Source organism: Alosa pseudoharengus, unplaced genomic scaffold, assembly GCF_046254945.1.
Source record: "Alosa pseudoharengus isolate Yale_2024_CS ecotype anadromous, Long Island Sound unplaced genomic scaffold, YU_APseudo_1.1 YU_APseudo_1.1_scf_22, whole genome shotgun sequence".
Classification (NCBI taxonomy): domain Eukaryota; kingdom Metazoa; phylum Chordata; class Actinopteri; order Clupeiformes; family Clupeidae; genus Alosa; species Alosa pseudoharengus.
The window spans coordinates 15,934,676-15,956,517 of NW_027468680.1; the positions used below are offsets into that span (position 1 = coordinate 15,934,676).

A 21,842-nucleotide genomic window follows, 5' to 3' on the forward strand; every position below is an offset into this window, starting at 1 on the left:
GTAATTAGCGAAAATGCCTTTTGGCCTGTAGCTGTTGATGTGTTTGGAATTAAAACACACTAGTGGTGCCTGGTAGTACTTTTAGATGTCCTTAGGCTGACCCAGGCCAACTTGTGATGTCAACATAATTGATTCGGCCGCCATATTGGATTTAATCAAAAAGACTAAAAAGTTTTCAAAAAAAAACTAACTTAGTTACTTTACTGATTACTTGATTTTAAAAGTAACTAAGTTAGATTACAAGTTACTTTATTAGTTACTTTCAGCAGCTGCCGACAACACCCCCACCGCCTCAACATAAAAATGATAACCGGTTTTGCCAATACTCACTATACTGGAAGTGCATTTTAACAGTAATGTCAGCCATGTATAGCAGACATCCCAACCTAACCTACTTAGATACTGAAATTCAGATGTTTGTTCAATAATACCAACACCAAAATAAGGAAGGCCTATTGATAGAAATTGTTATAGTAAAATATGTAGATTTTTTTGTAGATTTTTTTTTCATGTAGCCTTGGCAACTAGCCATCTTGTATAGGCCTGAATAATATGCAAATGAAATTACACTTGTTAAACTCACCTCAACAAGTCTTTTGCAATCATTTAACCCGCTGTGAGCTAAAGTCGCTGTTACAAACAGTGCAGTGTGCAAGACTATCATTAGGGGTCCGAGCAGCGTAGCTGCAGGAACCCTATTGTTTCTGTACCGTTCATTTTTTGGCCAAAATTCTGTAAAAATCATACTGCAGCCTAAACCGTAACTCCAAAACTCTTGAAATTTTCAGGTATGGTTACCAGTACCCCCCTCTACCCATAACCCAAAATTTGGGGTACTGCACCCAAAGGTGGCGCTATTGAAAAAAAAAGTTAATTATGCTTATTTCTCCTTACCAGATTCACCTAGACTCAAAATTCTTTCAGAATATTAATCTCTAAACTCAGATGCATCTTTTTGGCCCTGGTCTTATGGTCTACAAATGTTTACTTTTTCCACAATTTCATGGAAAAGCCAAACATTATAAAAAGTTTCACACTCTTCAAAAATAATCGAATCTTCACCAAAATTCTCACAGACAATGTTTAGACCAAGCCTCACAAAAGTTATCGCTCAGAATTTTGATATTTTGTTCCATTTCAGAGATATAGGCCAATAAAGTTAGACCACTTAGGCCTTTTTTCCTAGATCACCTATATTCCTATAAACCGTAAGTCCTAGAAACTTGACATTTTCAAGTATTGTTACCAGTACCCCCCACTACCCATAACCCAAATTTGGGGTACTGCACCCAAAGGTGGCGCTCTTGTCAAAAACGCTTATTTCTCCTTACCAGATTCACCTAGACTCAAAATTCTTTAATCATATTAATCTCTACATTCAGATGCATCTTTTTCACCCTGGTCTTATGCTCTAAAAATGTTTACTTTTGCCACAATTTCAGAGAAAAGCCAAACATCATAAAAAGTTTCACAGGCTTCAAAAATTATCAAATCTTCACCAAAATTCTCACAGACAATGTATAGACAAAGCCTCACAAAAGTTATCAAAAGAATTTGGATACGTTGTTCCATTTCAGAGATATAGGCCAATAAAGTTCGACCACTCAGCCCATTTCTCCTATATCACCTATATTCCTATATGAGTAATTTTTTTTTCTTGGATAACAACCATACAACCATCATTAGGTGGATACCATTAACAGTGCACATTTTCAGATATGTACTCTTTTTTATAAAGCCCCTAATTCTATTGTCAAATGTATGCTAGGAATTTTCTTGATGTTGTGTGTTTGCCAACACACATTTTCACCATTTGAATGTGACTGCTCAATGTGTATGATTGTCAGTGGCTGAGTGGGATAATGCCTAGTGCTGGTGTTTGTTAGGTTGAGAGTTCGAATCCTGCTAGAGCTTTAGGCTCAAGATGCACATGCTATTGGTTATTGAAGATTCACACTATTGAACAGCACCTGAATGACATCAGACAATTAACATTCACACTCATTAGTTGCCAAGAATCAGAATGCCGACACACTCTATGACATATAGGGGAACTTCTTTGTTTACTATTTTTCCTTCATCATTAAGTCTATCATATTTATATTTCATCCATTACTGTTCTTCTCTATAAATGTCTAATTGCCCCAGAATATCCAAAAGTTTTCAGGTGTACTCTTTCAGGAAAGCCCTTCATTTTATTGTCAAATGTATACTTGGAGTTTTTCTTGTGTGTTTACTAACACATATTTTCACCATTTGAATGTGACTGCTGAATGTGTATGATTGTCAGTGGCAGAGTGGGATAATGCCTAGTGCTGCTGTTTGTTAGGTTGAGAGTTCGAATCCTGCTAGAGCTTTAGGCTCAAGATGCACATGCTATTGGTTATTGAAGATTCACACTATTGAACAGCACCTGAATGACATCAGACAATTAACATTCACACTCATTAGTTGCCAAGAATCAGAATGCCGACACACTCTATGACATATAGGGGAACTTCTTTGTTTATTATTTTTCCTTCATCATTAAGTCTATCATATTTATATTTCATCCATTACTGTTCTTCTCTATAAATGTCTAATTGCCCCAGAATATCCAAAAGTTTTCAGGTGTACTCTTTCAGGAAAGCCCTTCATTTTATTGTCAAATGTATACTTGGAGTTTTTCTTGTGTGTTTACTAACACATATTTTCACCATTTGAATGTGACTGCTGAATGTGTATGATTGTCAGTGGCAGAGTGGGATAATGCCTAGTGCTGCTGTTTGTTAGGTTGAGAGTTCGAATCCTGCTAGAGCTTTAGGCTCAAGATGCACATGCTATTGGTTATTGAAGATTCACACTATTGAACAGCACCTGAATGACATCAGACAATTAACATTCACACTCATTAGTTGCCAAGAATCAGAATGCCGACACACTCTATGACATATAGGGGAACTTCTTTGTTTACTATTTTTCCTTCATCATTAAGTCTATCATATTTATATTTCATCCATTACTGTTCTTCTCTATAAATGTCTATTTGCCCCAGAATATCCAAAAGTTTTCAGGTGTACTCTTTCAGGAAAGCCCTTCATTTTATTGTCAAATGTGTACTTGGAGTTTTTCTTGTGTGTTTACCAACACACATTTTCACCATTTGAATGTGACTGCTGAATGTGTATGATTGTCAGTGGCAGAGTGGGATAATGCCTAGTGCTGGTGTTTGTTAGGTTGAGAGTTCGAATCCTGCTAGAGCTTTAGGCTCAAGATGCACATGCTATTGGTTATTGAAGATTCACACTATTGAACAGCACCTGAATGACATCAGACAATTAACATTCACACTCATTAGTTGCCAAGAATCAGAATGCCGACACACTCTATGACATATAGGGGAACTTCTTTGTTTACTATTTTTCCTTCATCATTAAGTCTATCATATTTATATTTCATCCATTACTGTTCTTCTCTATAAATGTCTATTTGCCCCAGAATATCCAAAAGTTTTCAGGTGTATTTTTTCAGGAAAGCCCTTCATTTTATTGTCAAATATATACTTGGAGTTTTTCTTGTGTGTTTACCAACACACATTTTCACCATGTGAATGTGACTACCCAATATGTAGGATTGTCAGTGGCTCAGTGGGATAATGCCTAGTGCTGGTGTTTGTTAGGTTGAGGGTTCGAATCCCCGGTAGTGCTTTAGGCTCTAGCTCGAATACTATTGGTTATTGAAGATTCACACCATTGAACAGCACCTGAATGACATCAGGCAATCAACATTCACACTCATCAGTTGCCAAGAATCAGAATGCCGAGACACTCTATGACATTCAGGGGAACTTCTTTGTTTACTATTTTTCCTTCATCATTAAGTCTATCATATTTATATTTAATCTATTAGTGTTCATCTCTACAAATGTCTAATCGCCCCTCCATGCTTGGAGTTTTTCTTGTGTGTTTACCAATACACATTTTCACCATGTGAATGTGGCTGGCCAACATGTAGGATTGACAGTGGGTCAGTGGGATAATACCTTGTACTGGTGATCCTTAGGTTGAGAGTTCAAATCCCACTTGAAGCATTAGTGGGTTGTGGATGTTAACATACTACAATAGAATGCTGTTGGGTTGTGGAGGATAACACACTATAACATTACAGCTACTTGTCAATATGGACTTGTAGTGCAAGGCAAGTGTTACTGTGTAATTATAAGCTGTAGCCTATAATTATTTGTTATTCTTATAATATTTGTCATTTCTTATACATATTTAGTCGGCTCTTCCACTTGACAGAACAACTCTATATCGGTTAAGGATGTCACGCATGAAACAATGCTGCAGAAACACGAAAATACGACTTTGAGTTTAGTAGGCTATAATTTTCAGTTCCTGTTTATCTATTGCACAATGGGTAATATTTTAAAGGAATCATGTTGCAGTCTTGTAAATAGTGACCCTGCAAGATCCCTAGTCATTGCAAAATCATAGTCTGTGACTTAAAACTCTACTACTTGTCTTTAGATGTGAGAGGGTCTGATACTGTAGTCTTTCAAAAATCTTTTCCAAATCTTTGCAAATCTTTCCAAAGTTTACCCGCTGGGAAACCCTGTAGCTCCGGAGCAGGGGCTCAGACCAGGATAAATTGTTTGCTCGCCCTCAGTTCGCTCTTTTGTTCATCTCAACCTAGCACTCCAGTGTGTCCTGCTCTGTGTGCGTCTTTGAGTTAACGTAAGTCATCACTTTAATCACCCTCACTATGACTTTTGTGATGTTTATCAGTTTGTAGAGTAGCTCTGCCATCATGTGTAAAGTTAAGGTCTTTGTTTGTTGGTTTGGTGTGTTGGAGTCCCATGTGAGAGATGATTAGGTGATGTTGGTTGACTTGGGATGTCAAGTATTGTTTAGTTGTACCTTTATATAGCCATATGATTTCAGTTTATTGTTCAAATATCAATTGGTTTGTTTGTGAGTTGGGATCTGTACTGATTTACCCCATTTCACTGATTACTCCATTTTCTGTTTGTTTCCTCTTTGATGCAGCACACATACAAGTAAAGAACAAAAGAACAGATGAATTGAAACTCAAATAAAGTTAACTTGTGTTGCACCGAAACCTGCCATCTCCGTGTCATCACTCCATACCATTGAGCCTTCTGAGTCACACCATTGAACAGCACCTGAATGACATCAGGCAATTAACATTCACACTCATTAGTTGCCAAGAATCAGAATGCCGACACACTCTATGACATATAGGGGAACTTCTTTGTTTACTATTTTTCCTTCATCATTAAGTCTATCATATTTATATTTCATCCATTACTGTTCTTCTCTATAAATGTGTAATTGCCCCAGAATATCCAAAAGTTTTCAGGTGTACTCTTTCAGGAAAGCCCTTCATTTTATTGTCAAATGTATACTTGGAGTTTTTCTTGTGTGTTTACCAACACACATTTTCACCATGTGAATGTGACTGCCTAATATGTCGGATTGTTAGTGGCTCAGAGGGATAATGCCTAGTGCTGGTGTTTGTTAGGTTGAGAGTTCGAATCCTGCTAGAGCTTTAGGCTCAAGATGCACATGCTATTGGTTATTGAAGATTCACACCACTGAACAGCACCTGAATGACATCAGGCAATCAACATTCACACTCATTAGTTGCCAAGAATCAGAATGCCGACACACTCGAAGACATATAGGGGAACTTCTTTGTTTACTATTTTTCCTTCATCATTAAGTCTATCATATTTATATTTCATCCATTACTGTTCTTCTCTACAAATTTCTAATTGTCCCAGAATTTCCAAACGTTTTCAGGTGTTCTCTTTCAGGAAAGCCCTTCATTTTATTGTCAAATGTATACTTGGAGTTTTTCTTGTGTGTTTACCAATACACATTTTCACCATGTGAATGTGACTGGCAAAGATGTAGGATTGACAGTGGCTTAGTGGGATAATGCCTTGTACTGGTCATCCTAAGGTTGAGAGTTCAAATCCCACCTGAAGCATTAGTGTTCAAATACTGTTGGGTTGTGGAGGTTAGCATACTAGAATATAATGTTGTGGAGGTTAGCACACTATAACATTACAGCATTACAGCTACTTGTCAATATGGACTTGTAGTGCAAGTCAAGTATAACTGTATAATTATAGGCTGTTTATCTTATTGACTCCGATACAGAACCCACCACCACAAATGCAATTCAATTCTGTGGGAAACACTGCCTTCCATTATCAAACCCTTCATCTTATCCACAACAAATAAATAGTCCTGTAGAATCAAGTATTGTTAGAATACTGTTGGGTTGTGGAGGTTAGCACACTATAACGTTACAGCACAGGGTAATCCTAATTTTATGGATCAAATTTATTCCAATCTAACTCAAAAGTTTTGAACAACACAAAGGTTATATCCAGATCAAAACCAAGAATAGATTATGTGATCTAATCCAATTTCAGGATCCTTGTTTCCTTTTGAACAACCCATTTTCAAGATTTGATCCAATCCGATAGCCGAAATCCGGTAACTGAAATCCGATAACCGAAATCCGATCACATTTCTTTTGAACAATTGTGCCCAAACAATCAAAGCATATGTAAAACTAAAAAGCTATGCTACCTCATGTTCGTTTTGCTCGGACCCCGTAAATCACCGCTTGCGGTTATATTTATGTTTTAATCTTATGAGACAATTGGGTACACTTTTGTGTAGTCTGATGTGAAATGGGTCTTAAATCTTCCTTTTTGAGGGGCGCTGACGCTGCCATGACGCTCCTGTTCCTAGATACACTGACTGAACTGATTCATTAAGTTTGGGAGAAAAGAGATATAAGCACACTTACACTGAAAACTGATTGGTTGATTTAGCAAAACAGACCAGGATGCTCTCTGTCTTGGATGCGCTTCAGGCACAAACGCTCCTCTCCTCTCCTCCACTCCACTCCTCTCTCCGTTGTGTGCGCGTTAAACTCATTTGCACACGCGATTTGAAGTCCGGTCTGGCTTGCGTGCTCTTGTTCGCTCTAGGTTCCGGGAGATTTTATGTAATTTGCGGCCGTCAGAAAGCCGCTATCAATATGTGGGAGACTCCCAAAACTTCGGGAGACTTGGGACGTCTAGCTAGACAGCACTTTGTCGCCAGTACAGAATGTACAATGTACCTTAATGTTGTCATGTTTAGCTGACAAACTCAAAGTAATGACTGATGTGCATCTCTCTCTCTCCCTCCATTGTTGTTTACGTTTGTGTCGCTGCGTGGTTTTACGTGAATTGTCCTCATGCTGAAAACGTGAGCATAGCCTACATGACATATATCCCCAAGACAAGAAGAAAGCAAAGAATATTATCTTTTTACTAAGGAAAATGACAAAAATAGTAACGCACAGTAACTTAGATAAGTAACTTTAATCTGATTACTGGTTTGTAAATAGTAGCGCGTTAGATTACTCGTTACCGAAAAAAGTGGTCAAAATAGACTAACCTGGCATCACTGATGACAGCCCATAGAACCGTCTGGTAAAAAGTTGGGAAATTTGGCACACTAATTGGGGACGGTCCCATGATTCATGTCACCAAGTTTCATGTCGGCAACTCCAACCCTCTAGCGCCACCAACAGGCCAAAGTTGGAAGTGTGTTCACTCACGTAACTTTTGACCCGTAGGTCCGATTTTCAAAAGTCATGTATCGTTGGAATCCTTGGACCAAGCCGAGTTCAACGCACCCTATGATGTTATTTTCCGCCATGATGGATTTTCCGCCATTTTGGATTTCATCAAAAACACTTAAAATGTATCAGGGGTCACATACTTTCTCTGATTCCCACCAAATTTTACACAGATCATCTTCAGACCAAGCCTCACAAAAGTTATCACTTTTCGTCTTCGGAAGTATTACCGTTCGCCCGTAACAGCCAATCAAAATTTGCGGCGAAGCCACAAAACAGGAAGTGAGCTCATATCTCAGCAACCCTTGCATGTATCAAAGCCAAACTTGGTGCATGGACTCAGGACCCAGTCAGGGGGACGCTCAAGAAATCTGGTGACCTTTGACCTCTAGGGGGCGCTGTAATTAAGAAATATGCCTTTTGGCCTGTAGCTGCTGTTGTGCTTAGAATTACGCACTAGTGGTGTCTGGTAATACTGTTGGAAGTCCTTAGGCCGACCCAAGCCAACTTGTGATGTCATCATAATTGATTCAGCCGCCATATTGGATTTAATCAAAAACATGAATAAGTATTCGCATGTCAAAAATTTCAGCTGATCCTCACCAAAATTGGCAGAGACCATCTTCAGACCATGCCTTATCAGTGTATTCTTTTCTGGAACAATTGACGCTTTCATGTATCAAAACCAAACTTAGTACATGGTCCTCAGGACCCACCAGGAGGACGCTCAAGAAATTTGGTGACCTTTGACCTCTAGGGGGCTCTGTAATTGGCAAAAATGTATTTTGGCCTGTAGTTGCTGCATTATTCTGCAATGGAGGTCAGTGGTAGCCCATAGAACCGTCTGGTTCATCCTGATGATGCACAAATAATTTGGTGACCTTTGACCTCTATGGGGGCATTGAAATCACAGCAAGCATGATAATATTTCAATCGATCTTTTATTTTTGATGTGAAACTGATGACAGCGAGTTCCATCCAGTTAATTCTAAAGCGTGCGTGCAAGAGTGGGGCAGGGTGGGACGGGCACGGGCGATTGCGGCGGTGGGTTGGCTGGGTGAGGGGGCGGCGACACTCAGCCCTGGTTCAGCCCCACAAAATCAGTTATGTTTTGATGTGAAACTTGACCTTGTAACTCAGCCAATCTTGGGTTGTATGACATGGAACTTGCTGTGACTGCTTAAGGCTATATGTCTGATGCAACGGCATTGACTTACATGGCAAATCTGGCCTGCTGAGCTGGCCTGCTTGGCCCCCTCATTGCTGCTTGCAGCTATATTTGTAGTTTTTTTTTAATCATGACTACATATTGATGAATTTATCTGGGAGTGTTTTGTAGAGTGGGTTCAGCAGAGGGTGTTAGCCTAATATTTACTAAAATATTGATACTTGAGTTTTAGTAGGCCTAATTTGACACTTTAGAGGATTTAGCCATGCATGGATGGTAACAAATCTGACATATTTTACTATCATATATTACTCAGAATAGGGAATGTCTTCTATACAGTTTATCAGTGCTAACATCTTAAACACTCCCATTAAACCTGGTTCATTTCGATCCTGTGTTGAGGGCAACAGTGTGACCAAGTCAATAGGATTAAAACTCTGCCTAGATCAAAGTTACCCTCTGCAACGGATGAGCTCTGACAGGACGCGTGCCAAGTCTAAGGACTTGCCAGGTAATAACTCTTTTCCTCAGTGGTTCTTTGTTGGTGGAATGAGTTGCCCTAGTTTTGGGTTATTCAAGAGAGGTCTGAAAGCGTGTTCAACATGCACTTAGTTTATTTAGCGTTTCTTATGCGTTACAGTATATTTATTTTCATTAGGCTATTGATTGCCATTGTTGTTTATTATTGCTATTCTCCTTAATGTAGTCTTTAATACCAATTTTTGTGTTTGTATTGTATTGTTGTTATTTGTATGTCATTTTGGACAAAAGCGTCTGCTAAATACCATAACCATAATTATGACAGACTGTGACAAAAGTTCACTGTAAGCTTACACCATTGGTGGTCTCTTCCAGTTATCAGAGGCACTGCTTGACATTGTACAGGAGCTGAAAAGGGATTCCCTTTACTCCTTCTTCACCCAGCCCATGCCAGGGAATTTGTCTGCCTTGTCTTGTGATTCTGCACTGTCGTTCAGAATTCCGTTCAGAATTCCATTGGAATCTGAAAATATTCTCACATCTAATTAGACATTCTAAAAAGACATTCATTTTGAAGAAGCTCTGACTCAGTGTGCTTACCATCCAACATTTCTGAATCAGAGTAGAATGAATGTAAGAGCACACTATGAGCTTTACTGAGTCAGTAGTCTACAAGAATCACTGTTGAGATTCTAGGTTGCATAGTAGTCAGCCTGCAGAGTTATAAGTAAGCAAGTATTTTATTTCTATAGTAAGTAAGCTTACTACCCTATCTCTGGGGTAATAACTATCTCTGGGGTAATTAAGATTGCCCTACCTATAGCATGAGGAATTTAACATCTCTCCTGTCATTCACATAAGTAAACACAGCACTTATTTGACTAACCATCAGGACCAAAGCCTTTTCAAACACCATTCCATATACAGTATGTGTGTTCAATATATGTGGGTGTTTGCTGTCCAGTTGCTGTCCCACCCTGTCGTGCATGTGTGTGTGTGTGTGTGTGTGTGTGTGTGTGGGAGAGAGAGAGAGAGAGTTGGAGGTAGATCATAGGCCTTTTCTTCGGTCCAAACACACACACACACACACACACACACACACACACACACACACACACACACACATACAGCTCCATGCCTGGGTGGACTGCAAATGTGTCACCAAAGCCAACGAGTTTCTCATTTTACACGGCTAAAGGGAGAAAAGATCAGGCAAGAGCAAAAAAGAGGAATATGATGGAAAAAGAAGGAAAACCATGAGCAAGCATTTTGAACCCCAGGGAGCGAGGAGTGTGAGTCTGAGGAAGAGTCACCGAGTTCATGCCAAGTTCAATCCCAATGTTCTGTGTCCACAAGACGGGAGGGGTCGAAGACCCGCAGGGTCAAGATTAGATGGGATTGCTGCAACACTGTAATCTATGCATTTGGCCATACGTCCAGCTAAAGGAATGGCTCAAATTGTCTCTGATAAGAGGATAGAGGTGGGTTTACGCTGAGCTTAGTGGCACGCTACTCTTCTCCTACACAAACACACACACACATACACACACAAACACACACACACACACACACACACACACACACATACACACACACATGACCAGTAAAGAATAAATTGCCATCCATCAAGCACTAGAGCAGGGAAAAGGGTAATTAACAATATCTTGTTTTATAAAAATACGTATTTGTTACTTTATGAAATATTGTAATGCCCAGGTAATAACCACAGCAAATAATCCATTTTACACAGAAAAGAAACCCTGTAACACTTTACTTGACGGGTGAGTTCATAACACATTCATAGCAGCTGTCATAAACTGCACATAAAGCATTCATGACTGTTTCATGAGACATGAATCAACATTCATACCAAACCTTTAATGAATGTGGAAGACAGAACGATGACAACTTGTCAAAATGAACTCACCCGTCAAGTAAAGTGTTACCAGAAACCCTCATTATTTAATGTCAAAATGTTTGAGTCATTTTACTTGTTTGTTTATTTATTTATTTTTAAAATAGGGTGTTGTAGTGCATTGTAGTGAATTGAAATCTGTGTTTAATTCTTTTGTAATATAACATATCTGAGATTCCAAACTGAAATTTGTTACTGTGTTTATTCATCTTGACCAGAAACATGACAAAAGACTTCTGCTTAAAATGAATCTAAGATCAGGGTAAAGTGAGGATAGGAATAAACTGTCAAGGGAAAATCAGAAAAGTGTGTCAGAGTCATTTCAGTGCTCTTAAAAGCCCTTGTCATGTGTCATGTGTCATTGTGACCTCATCAAGTCCCAGTGGACGGCATTGGTCAGCACAAATCACCATGACAATGTATTCCTCTTCATGGTGGTAGCCTGGTTTTGTGATGAGAGCCTGGAAGTGACCCCTGCTGCCATGGAAACGGATGATGAGGGTATTGATCTTGTTAGCAGAGGGGATGAAGAGTGGGGATGAGGGGCCAACGAGGGTCTAAGCTGCGAGACACACGCAAGGATTGGACAGAACACAGCTTTAAATAAGCTAAATGAGTCTCAAAATGACTTGAAGCATGCCAGCATTCAGATGTGATATAGAAACAATGGTTACTGATGTCATTAAGAATAGGCGAGTAGAGAGAACACATTCATTTATTTGTAAACAATAAGAGACATATATGGTCATTAAAAGTAAAGCCAACTGAACAGTGCAGAGGAATGAGTGAGTGTGACATGTGACATAGATTAGGAGCTTCAGAGGGGTCTATGGAGGCCACATGTGCGCACGCACGCACACACACACACACACACACACACACACACACACACACACACAGACGGATGCAAAATGGCTAAAAATAACTATAGGGTGAGTGGGTTTGTTGCTGGTATCTGCTGTATGTCCTATTTTGGATGAAATGTTTCCTCTATAGAACACTTAAAGACCTCTCTAAACAAACCAGTGACGTCCTCTTTGAATTATCCAGGGGATCATTTCGAACATACTTGTGGTTGTTTTCAGCTCCTAAGGATGCTGTAGAGCTCAGCAAACAACATGGAATGTGGAATGATATCTATGAAAAAAAAGTAGAAAGACTTCCCTTGCTCAAAATTGTACATAGGTATACATATTTTTAAATGGACAAAAAGCGAAACACATTTTTAAGCATGACCTATTCTATCATATCGTATGTGTGCATTGTGAATGGGTTAACACTGACATTGATATGGATTTACAGTGACCATTAATATCAAGGCCACGGGCAGCGATAGCGTGTCATGAGGTTGTAAATGTGTGACCTCCCTTAATCACTTGCTAAACTAGATGTACCGCAGAGCGGTACAAAATATGACTGCCGCCCAGTCCAGCACATTTTTTCCACAAAAATAAATCACGCTGAAAGGCCTATATGATTCTAACTGTCTCACTAAATTGCATTATCCACACTCAATTCTCACTGATATCTGCTAGACAACAAGTACCAAAACATGATTAGTTCATAGATTTCACATGTAAAATTAATTTTATACAACCCCACCTCCATCTTGCCTGTTCATAATTCTGAGAAATTCTTGAATTGTGTGCATGTACATGTTTATGTTATGCGTGTGTGTGTGTGTGTGTGTGTGTGTGTGTGTGTGTGTGTGTGTGTGTGTGTGTGTGTGCGTGCTTGTGTGTGTGCATGCAAGCGTACATATGTCTACTGTGTGAGTATGTGTCATACGTATGATTACTGTGAATGTATGTGTGTGTGTGTGTGTGTGTATCTGTTTGTGCACATGTGTGCACATGAAATGGGTTAACATGACCCCTGGAGGCAAACATACGGAAAAAAATGGTCATCCTAGGCCCTACAGTTCTCAAGATATTCACAGAGAACTGTGTCTGCCCTACCCTTCTTTCGGGGGGTCCAGTCCAGCGGGGGGGCTACAGATCAAAACGAAAAATTACTGTTCCATGCTATCCATGTGGGGGTACATGCCCACCAAGTTTTGTGTACCCCGGTCTTTCAGTGTCCCGGGAATCCTTGTTGGTGTACGTCACTAAATGTACACATAAATTATTTTATTGTAAGGCCCCCCATGAACGAAAGTACACAAAACTTGGTATGCATTCGGAGGGTGTCATAATGATCCTACACTTTTAATTTCGTGCAGTTTTGACCTTGTCAGCCAGAGATATTGTGATGAAAACACCTAATTTTTTGCTTTTTCATTTTTAACTAGGTGGCGCTATACATAAAATAAGTGGTAATGGGATGGGTTGACATGCCCCCTTAAGACCAACATACATAAAAAAGGTGGACCTCCTAGGCCCTACGGTTATCGAGATATTCACAGAAAACTGTCTCCGGCCACCTACAGGCCAGTTGGTGTATAGTAACATAAATTAATTTATTGTGTGGCCCCCCATGAACGGAATTCCACGAAACTTGGCGTACATACAGAGGGTGTCATAATGATCCTACACTTCCAATTTTGTACAGTTTTGACTTTGTTAGGTCACAGATACCTTCAATTACAACACCTCATTTTTACTTTTTTGTGTTTAACTAGGTGGCGCTATACATGAAATGAGTGGTTATGGAATGGGTTGACATGGCCCCTTGAGATCAACATACAAAAAAAAAATGGTCCTCCTAAACCCTACGGTTTTCGAGATATTCACAGAAAACTGTGTCTGCCCTACCCTCCTTTCGGGGGGTCCAGTCCAGCGGGGGGGCTACAGATCAAAACGAAAAACGATGGTTCCATGCTATCCACTTTTCCATGCTATCCACAACTTGCCCACCAAGTTTCGTGTACTCCGGTCTTTCAGTGTCCCGGGAATCATTGAATCTGACTAAACCTATATGACCGCCGCTAAGTATAGTAATCCAGTAGATATAAATAGCCTTACAATAAGTGAAAACAGAGTTAGTCATAAAGAAGTCACAAAGAAGTATCAGCTCTAAATCAGATTCAAAGTAACTTTCACTCACTCATCACACCCTCCTTAGAAAAAGGGTTCTGATGAGGGCACAACTACTCCAGTCCTGATTTTGTTCACCTAAAAGTGACCGGGACGGGACACCCTCCTTCACTCAGCAGTCCACTGTCTCTTGATATGGTTTGCAAAGGTTCTTTATTGGATCATGTTGTTTACATGCTTACATGAGTGGCGAATCATGCTAAATATGCTCTTGGCAGCAGGCAGGAACTCTGGATGTGTGTGTGTATGTGTCTGTGTGTGAGAGATAGAGAGAGTGAGAGAAAAAAAGGGAGAGAAAGAGAATATGCATAAACAGTATACTAACATAATTTACAGTGTATTGATTTGTTGGAGTGCAACAATGTTTGTATGTTTTTATATGGTTTTATATGTATTTCTATTATTCCTGTGAATGCTTTGGCAATGCAGCATACAATTCGAGAGAAAAGTGAAGTTTGATCCTTTTGTGCCAGTGATCTGATGCAGAGAGAAAGGAGATTATGTGTAGAAAGATATGAGCCTCTTATTGACTGGTAGGGTGGGAATACACTCACATGGGTCATCCAAGTACAGCTGGAGAACATAGATGACAATGAGAGAGAGAGAGAGAGAGAGAGAGAGAGAGTGTATGTGTGTGTGTGTGTGTGTGTGAGAGAGACAGAGAGAGAGAGAGAGAGAGAGAGAGAGAGAAGGAAAGAGAGACAGTGTGTGTGTGTGTGAGAGAGTTGGAGGTAGAGTTGGAAGGAAAAAGGAGTTTAGCATGACAGTAATAGATCGTAGGCCTTTTCTTCAGCATGGACATGGCACAAAGGGTTGTCATCTTACACCACTGTGCAAGAACACAGTAGCAATGGACCATGTGCCCTGCCAAACAAATGGTAAAGCTGTCCATTTCCGTAAACTCTAAATGCCCAAATAATGACAACAATTCTGTGGATAGCACTGGCACATTAAATAATGTACAGCACAAGGATGAAATAATGTCTTTAAAAATGCACATTGAACCAACAAGACACTATAACATGTTTATTAACAGACACTAATTTACTTTGCTTATACATGTGATATAAAGAAAATAAATAATGTGCTCATACACAGGGTGACGTGCACCAAATGGATTTCCCCATCAAGCATAGCTCTATCAGCTCAACTGTATACGCTATGGCATTCATTCTTTCTTGTAGAGTAATTAACCATACAAGTTTAGGTCGGGGCCAGTTCAACAGATGTTTCAAGTGGCTATCTGTCAAAGAGACACTCCACTCAGCTCATCTTGACTGATTATCATTCAGTGGAGTCGTGGTTCACAGATGATATAGATGTCGCTCTGCCCCTGGGCTTTTCCCATAGCAGGTGATGCAGGCTCTCCGTCTGATTTTCTGGCTAGGTCCCAGTGAAAGAGAGCATTCAAACATAGAAAGAAATGGCGGAACACCGTCTTGCAATTGTGCAAAAGGATTTCGGTGTGGTGCTCATACCTTCCCCCTGTGAGAGGAGAACACTCCCCCCCCCTCCCCCGCTGCCCAAGGCTTCCAAAGTGGAAATTTCCATCCACCACAGGGCTCCAAGGCTGGATTTTGGCAACACTTGCCTGTCTAGACAGCCTCTCTCCGACAGACAGGAAGTTTGACTAAAGACTTTATAAGGGAGATGTGTGTGTCTGTGTGTGTCTGTGTGTGTGTTTTGGAAGGACACTGAATGATCCAGTCATGTTGAACTTGATGCACCTGAGGAACATCTTCTCATTCCCATTCCCCTTTAGTAACTCTTCAGCCTGAACTGGCATTTTCAATTATTCATCGGCCTGGCTGTTTCCAGGACTCACACACTATGTAGACAGCACAGGGATGCCTGCCATTACATCCACAGGCATTTATATGGAGTCGCCCCACCTCACCCCCCCCGCTCTTGCAGCTGTACCAGCTTCCACTCTTTTGGGAAGGATTTCAGCAAGATTTTAGAGTTTCTGTGAAAATTTCTGCCCATTAATTCAGAAGTGCTTGTGGTCAGGCACTGATGTTGGACAAGAAGGCCTGGCTCGCAATGTCTCTTTAGTTCATCCCAAAGGTATTTGATGATGTAGAGAACCCTGTTCTCTGCAAGCCAGTCATTTTCTTCCATAACAGAGTCACTTAAACATGTCTTTATGGACCTTGCTTTGTGCACTGTTTATGCCGAGTTGGGGGAGGGATGATGTGGAATTATTTTACACTATTATTTAAAAATTATTTTAAATCTTGTGGAAATCCTTCCCAAGCGAGTGTGTGTGTTTGTGTGTGTGTGTGTGTGTGTGGGGGCAACTCCATATAAATACCTGGATTCAGAATGGGATGTCTTTGAAATTCCTGTGGGTATAATGACAGGCATTCCCAATACTTGTGTCTAAACAGTATAGTGTAGCTAACACACAGCACACTGCCTTATCGCCTTGCCGTATATGCAATGAAATAGAATAGCCTCTCAAGGGTTATCTTCATGGCGAATATCTCCTTTAAACCTTGATGAATACCCATCTTTAGATATGCCCCTGTCCTGTCCTACCTTACAAGTGCATTATGTTTTAGCCAGAGATTTTCATTAGGGCCTCAAAGGAGAGCAACACTACTCTAAAAGCTTGTCGGGGATAGCAAATAGCCCACTACGAGGATTTATATTGTTTAATAGTCAAATAAACACGCTGCCTGAATTATGCTAACAGGGCATTATTGCTTTTAGTTGGGGGGGGGGGGGAGAGGACTGATCGTGTAAAGAAAGGAAGGAATCACTGGAGCACACGGATGTGAATGTTCCTTATTTTTTTTTTTATTTCTGGTCGGAAAAATAAGGAACATCAACATCTGTGTGCTCCGGTGATTCCTCCCATTCTTTCTTCTGCTTGGTTTGCTTCTTAAAGAAGGTTGGACTAAGCTTCATGTGCATGTAAACTAATTCCCTATTCTACAGTATGTAATTCTCTGAATCAGAAGAGTGATGCTGTTGTAACTTCCTCTTGCTCAACCACTAACCTGACACTAAGTGGTGACAGATGTAGTAAGGGTCACTTAGCAAATGCTTTTAGCCAAAGCAAGTTACAACATCAGAATAGCAATAAACAAATAATTTACAGTAAACAATACACTAGCATTGTAAGGGGCGTCAATAATAATAAACATCCAGATAAAAACAAAGAATAGCCTTTAAAAACGTGTTATACATGTCTGGTTTGGTATGGCTTTAATAACATAAATAACAGAAATAATTCCTGAGGGGTAAACAAGTATGTCTCCCTCAGCAATATCCAAAACGAGATCCATCCATCAGCAACAATCTCGTTTAGTTATGTTCTGTTATCTGTCCTAGCTACTGTCTCCATCTACCACTCAGCCTGAAAGATCACTGATGGTTGCAAGATGAAACACGGGGCCTCCTCTTTACAATTCTTGTGAGGCTGGCTGCCTTTGGGATTTAGCTAAGCTGAGTATTTTGAAAGGAGGGAGAAATTGTTGAAACAAGATTCTGCATGTAAAACATCTCACAAACCACGGACACATTAAACTGTTACAGGTTCTGATATTATTCAAATCAAACATTAAAATGACATTTATAAAAAATATTCTCAACAGGAAAACCTGAGACAAAAAAAAAGAAAAACCTGACCACTTCTCAAGTGAACTTTGAATTCACAATCCATGTTGTTCACAGGCACATTCAAAATGTGACAAACACTTTCAGCTTTCAGTTGAACAGTGAGGCTCTGTCTGAGACACACACATTTCAGAGTAATGCTGAAGAGTAATACAAATGCCAGTTTGACTGGATAGCATGGTAGAGCTCAAAAACACTTATTTGATTTCTCCCACAACCTCTGTTCATGACTCCCACAGTCTGAGAATCTCAGAGGGATTGTGGACTACATACCCAGAGATGAGGTGATTATCACCTTAATTAATTTGTCATTATGGAGTGCTCTACAATTTGCTACACTTGGTTGAATTGAAATGTTGACTCAATTTCAACTTTGACCCAACTGAATTGACATGGTGCCTTGGTTTATAATTGGTTAAAGCTAGCTTTTCATCAAATACACAGATTAGCTGAGGCCACAACACCAGCAAACCGAGATCTCTCAGTAGCCTGTCATGATTCTGCTGTGATTAGCTTTGGACACAGAGAGCTGACCGTCTCTTATCAGCATCTGTGTGTGACTGAATTACAATGTTCCTCTGGCGCCCCCGGACCTTGGTCATTATGAGTATGATGATGCCTCTGGCTTGCAGATTTATACTCTGTTTAAAGGACCAGGAAGCATTTGGCTCTTGATGACTGTGCTGTCTATGCTCAGTTTGACAATGCTAGCAGACCACCCAGGAGTTTATCTCTAAAGCCAACCAACACAGAGAAAGACCAACTGCACTGCATGAACAGTTTTTTTTAAAAAAGGACACACTTTTTTTGTTTTTAAAAATAATAATTTAACAGTCAAAATACACTTTGGGGAATGATTGTTGAATACCCTTGACTTCTAGGCGGACATGTTGCATTTGACCTAAGTAGCCTTTAGTCTGTGCAACAAATGGCATACTTTGCAGTGGAGTGGCATGAATGAGAGACTCTACTCCTCCTCCAACTCTCTCTCTCTCCTTCACTCCTCCACTCCACCTCCAACTCTCTCTCTCCTTCACTCCTCTTCAGGTCAATAGTCTACATGGACAACAGCTCCTCGGAGGTGAAGGAGAAATCTCGGAACTCATCCTGGCTGGAGCTGGCGATGAGGGGGTCTTCGATGGGTGTCAGGATGGGCTCCTCAGACGTAAAGTCAGGGTCAAAATTATTCACATCCTCCGCAGTTTTCTGGAGGAGTGGAGAAAATAGCTTAGAGCTAGCAGTCACTTCAAATAGGACATTTTAGCATGGATCCCAAGCAAGACTTAGTTAGTGGTCATGACAGGAGTTTCCCACATGCAATCAAGTAAATTAAAAAAAAGTCCAGTTTGGGTTATGGGTCTAGTTACACACTCAAACATGGATTATGCAAAATTCCAACTCAGGTCAGGGTTCATTAGAATGCTTGGGGCTTTGTGGAAAGGGTTCTCTGATCTTTCAGACTGCTTGTTTGCCTGGATGAGATATGAAGACTCTATTACAATCTAATCAAGAAGGATCGGGTTGGATTAGAGGTGTTTTGGAGCAAAGTCCATTTGAAATCTCACTCACGATTCTAGGCTTGAATGGAGGCTCAATCTCCCGCCTGTTCAGCTTGTCCCAGTCGATCTCGGCAAAGAAGGTGTGGCTCACGATGGCCTGCTCCCCGCCACCTGCAGCGATACAGCCCAGACGCCGGGTGGGGTTCTTCGTCAGGAACTATGAGGGGAGGAAAGTACAGAGTGAGTTGTTTCCCTATTTCTACAAGGCTTGATTCAAGGCACAGTATATCAAACTACTTCCCAAATAAGTAAACAATCTTTGCCTGTCTCCCTCTATTGGAGGTGAAACTGAATGTCACTATCAGTGCCCCCCCCCCCCCCCACACACACCTCACACACACACACACACCAGTGCACACACCAGTCCTACTGCTGCTGCTGATGGTGGTTATTATTGGATTCCACTTGCATTTTCATGAGATGAAGGACCTCACCTACACTATGATCACTGCTCACATGAAAAGGATTAATAGAATGATTAATGCATGCTCAGCAGATTAGCCTTGCCTCGTAAACCGTTACAAATCAGTTATTCAATCAATCTGTTCAAAAGAGCATGAAGCATTTTATGATTCTAAATTCATGTTCTCATGAATGTAATTGTTCAGAAAAAAAACAACCACATTAAATTGGAAAAGATCAGAAAATCTAGGCTACTGCCATCTTTAGTAAGATACACAAGTGAGCCATCTGACATAATCCTGCAGTTCTCTTATGCAACGTTGCAGTTTAACCCTTTAGCCTCTCTGTTCGATAGGCAGGCAGATTAATGCAGCGGGATTAGAGGACACATCAGATTGTCTTTGACTCATAGAAAACATTCTCATCTCGTCCCATGTGATCCAGACATAAACACACATAGACACATAGTGGCCATTCTTACTGTTAGTACACACACAAATACACACACACACACACACATCTCAACAACATCAATATACACAGGTAACCCAAGCTCACACATTTTTCCCCAGATATACCGGCACACAGGAGAGGTGTTAAATTTCTGGCGCTGTAGGTAGGGGACTTCCCATTGTGGACAATCATCAACCAAGCCCATTACAAAACATGACGCAAGATACAACAACAAGGCACAGATGGCTGGCGCCAGTCGCCAATGCACCGCATGTTGTACCCAGGATCCGTAACAGCCCTATCTCACAGTAGCACATGCACTGCCAGTAGCCTGGATGCCCAACAAAAGAACCAAAGCAACAACAAAAAATCACCAACAAAGCAACCTTTGTGCGGAGAAAAACAGCATCACCAACATAGGCAGGCTTCGTGTGTATTTAAGTTGTTATTTATGTCATATTTTCCAAGTGCAATGTCAGTTTGTCTAAAGTCTAAAAAACAAACAAAATGTAACAAAGTAATGTTTATTCTAATGTTCAATGCGCTTACCTGGCTCTCATAAGATAAATCGATGAATGTGTATTATTAAACTTTCATGATGGTCACAGCTCTATTTATACACAGTGCACCCATCACACTCACACTCCACACCATTAGCAGAGGGTGTTTGGAGAGCAGAGCTATTTGGCTGGCACATCTGCTGATTAGCAGCTGGCTATTCTGAGGTGACAGACAAAACAGTGTTTACTGACATAAACACACACGCACACAAACATAAAGACACACACACACATACTGTACACAGACACACATTAGCAGAGAGCTCCCCCCGGCACGGTGACAGTGCAAAAGTGAAAGTCTCATATATATATATATATATATATATATAGCTCTGGAAAAAATTAAGAGACCGCTGCAGCAAATTCTTCTGATGTCATCCTAGGGTTGCTGAGTGACATTTGAATGAGTTGATGGTCATATTCAAAAGAGATCACTGCAATTTTTAATATGACCGTCAACTCATTCAACCGATCTCATGTTAACTCCGATGACATCAGAAAAATATGCAGTGATCTCTCTCTCTCTCTCTGCTCAGACAAACACACACACACACACACAAAGTTCTTAAATCACCCAAATAGAGCACTATGATCCTGGCATAGCCATTCTCTAAAGAAGGAGAACGTCACTAAATGAAGTAATGACGAGATCATCAAGAGAGACAGAATGATGCCAATAATGAAGAGAAATGTGGCATCTGGAGACACACTGATGCCATCAGCAGCACACAGACACACTCGTTCAAGAGCCTCTGATGCACTTTCTGACCACACATCAAGGACTCACATTACACACTCTGTTCTTAAAGTGTGTGTGTGTGTGTGTGTGTGTGTGTTTGTGTGTGTGTGTGTGTGTGTGTGTGTGTGTGTGTGTGTGTGCGTGCACGCTCCGGGCAAAAAAAACAAAAACAAACTCAAGAATAATATCATTAGTCATTAATGGCCTGTGGTCCTAGCTGACTTTGTGGATTAGAGAATGTTGCCTCAGATTGTTTA

The 21,842-nt window shown here is 40.4% G+C and overlaps 1 protein-coding gene across 2 annotated transcripts in view; it reads right to left on the minus strand.

The window, feature by feature from the left end:
- Positions 1 to 17,435: 17,435 nt before the first annotated feature.
- LOC143139922 (protein kinase C eta type-like) overlaps positions 17,436 to 21,842 on the minus strand; it is a 32,670-nt gene continuing 28,263 nt past the window's right edge. For both annotated transcript variants that reach the window (XM_076300764.1, XM_076300765.1), the window contains 2 exons: positions 19,442 to 19,588; positions 17,436 to 19,078 (listed from right to left, as the gene is read on the minus strand). In XM_076300764.1, coding sequence (XP_076156879.1) covers positions 18,929 to 19,078; positions 19,442 to 19,588 — 297 coding nt within the window. In that variant the 3' untranslated portion in view covers positions 17,436 to 18,928. The remainder of the gene's footprint in view (positions 19,079 to 19,441; positions 19,589 to 21,842) is intronic.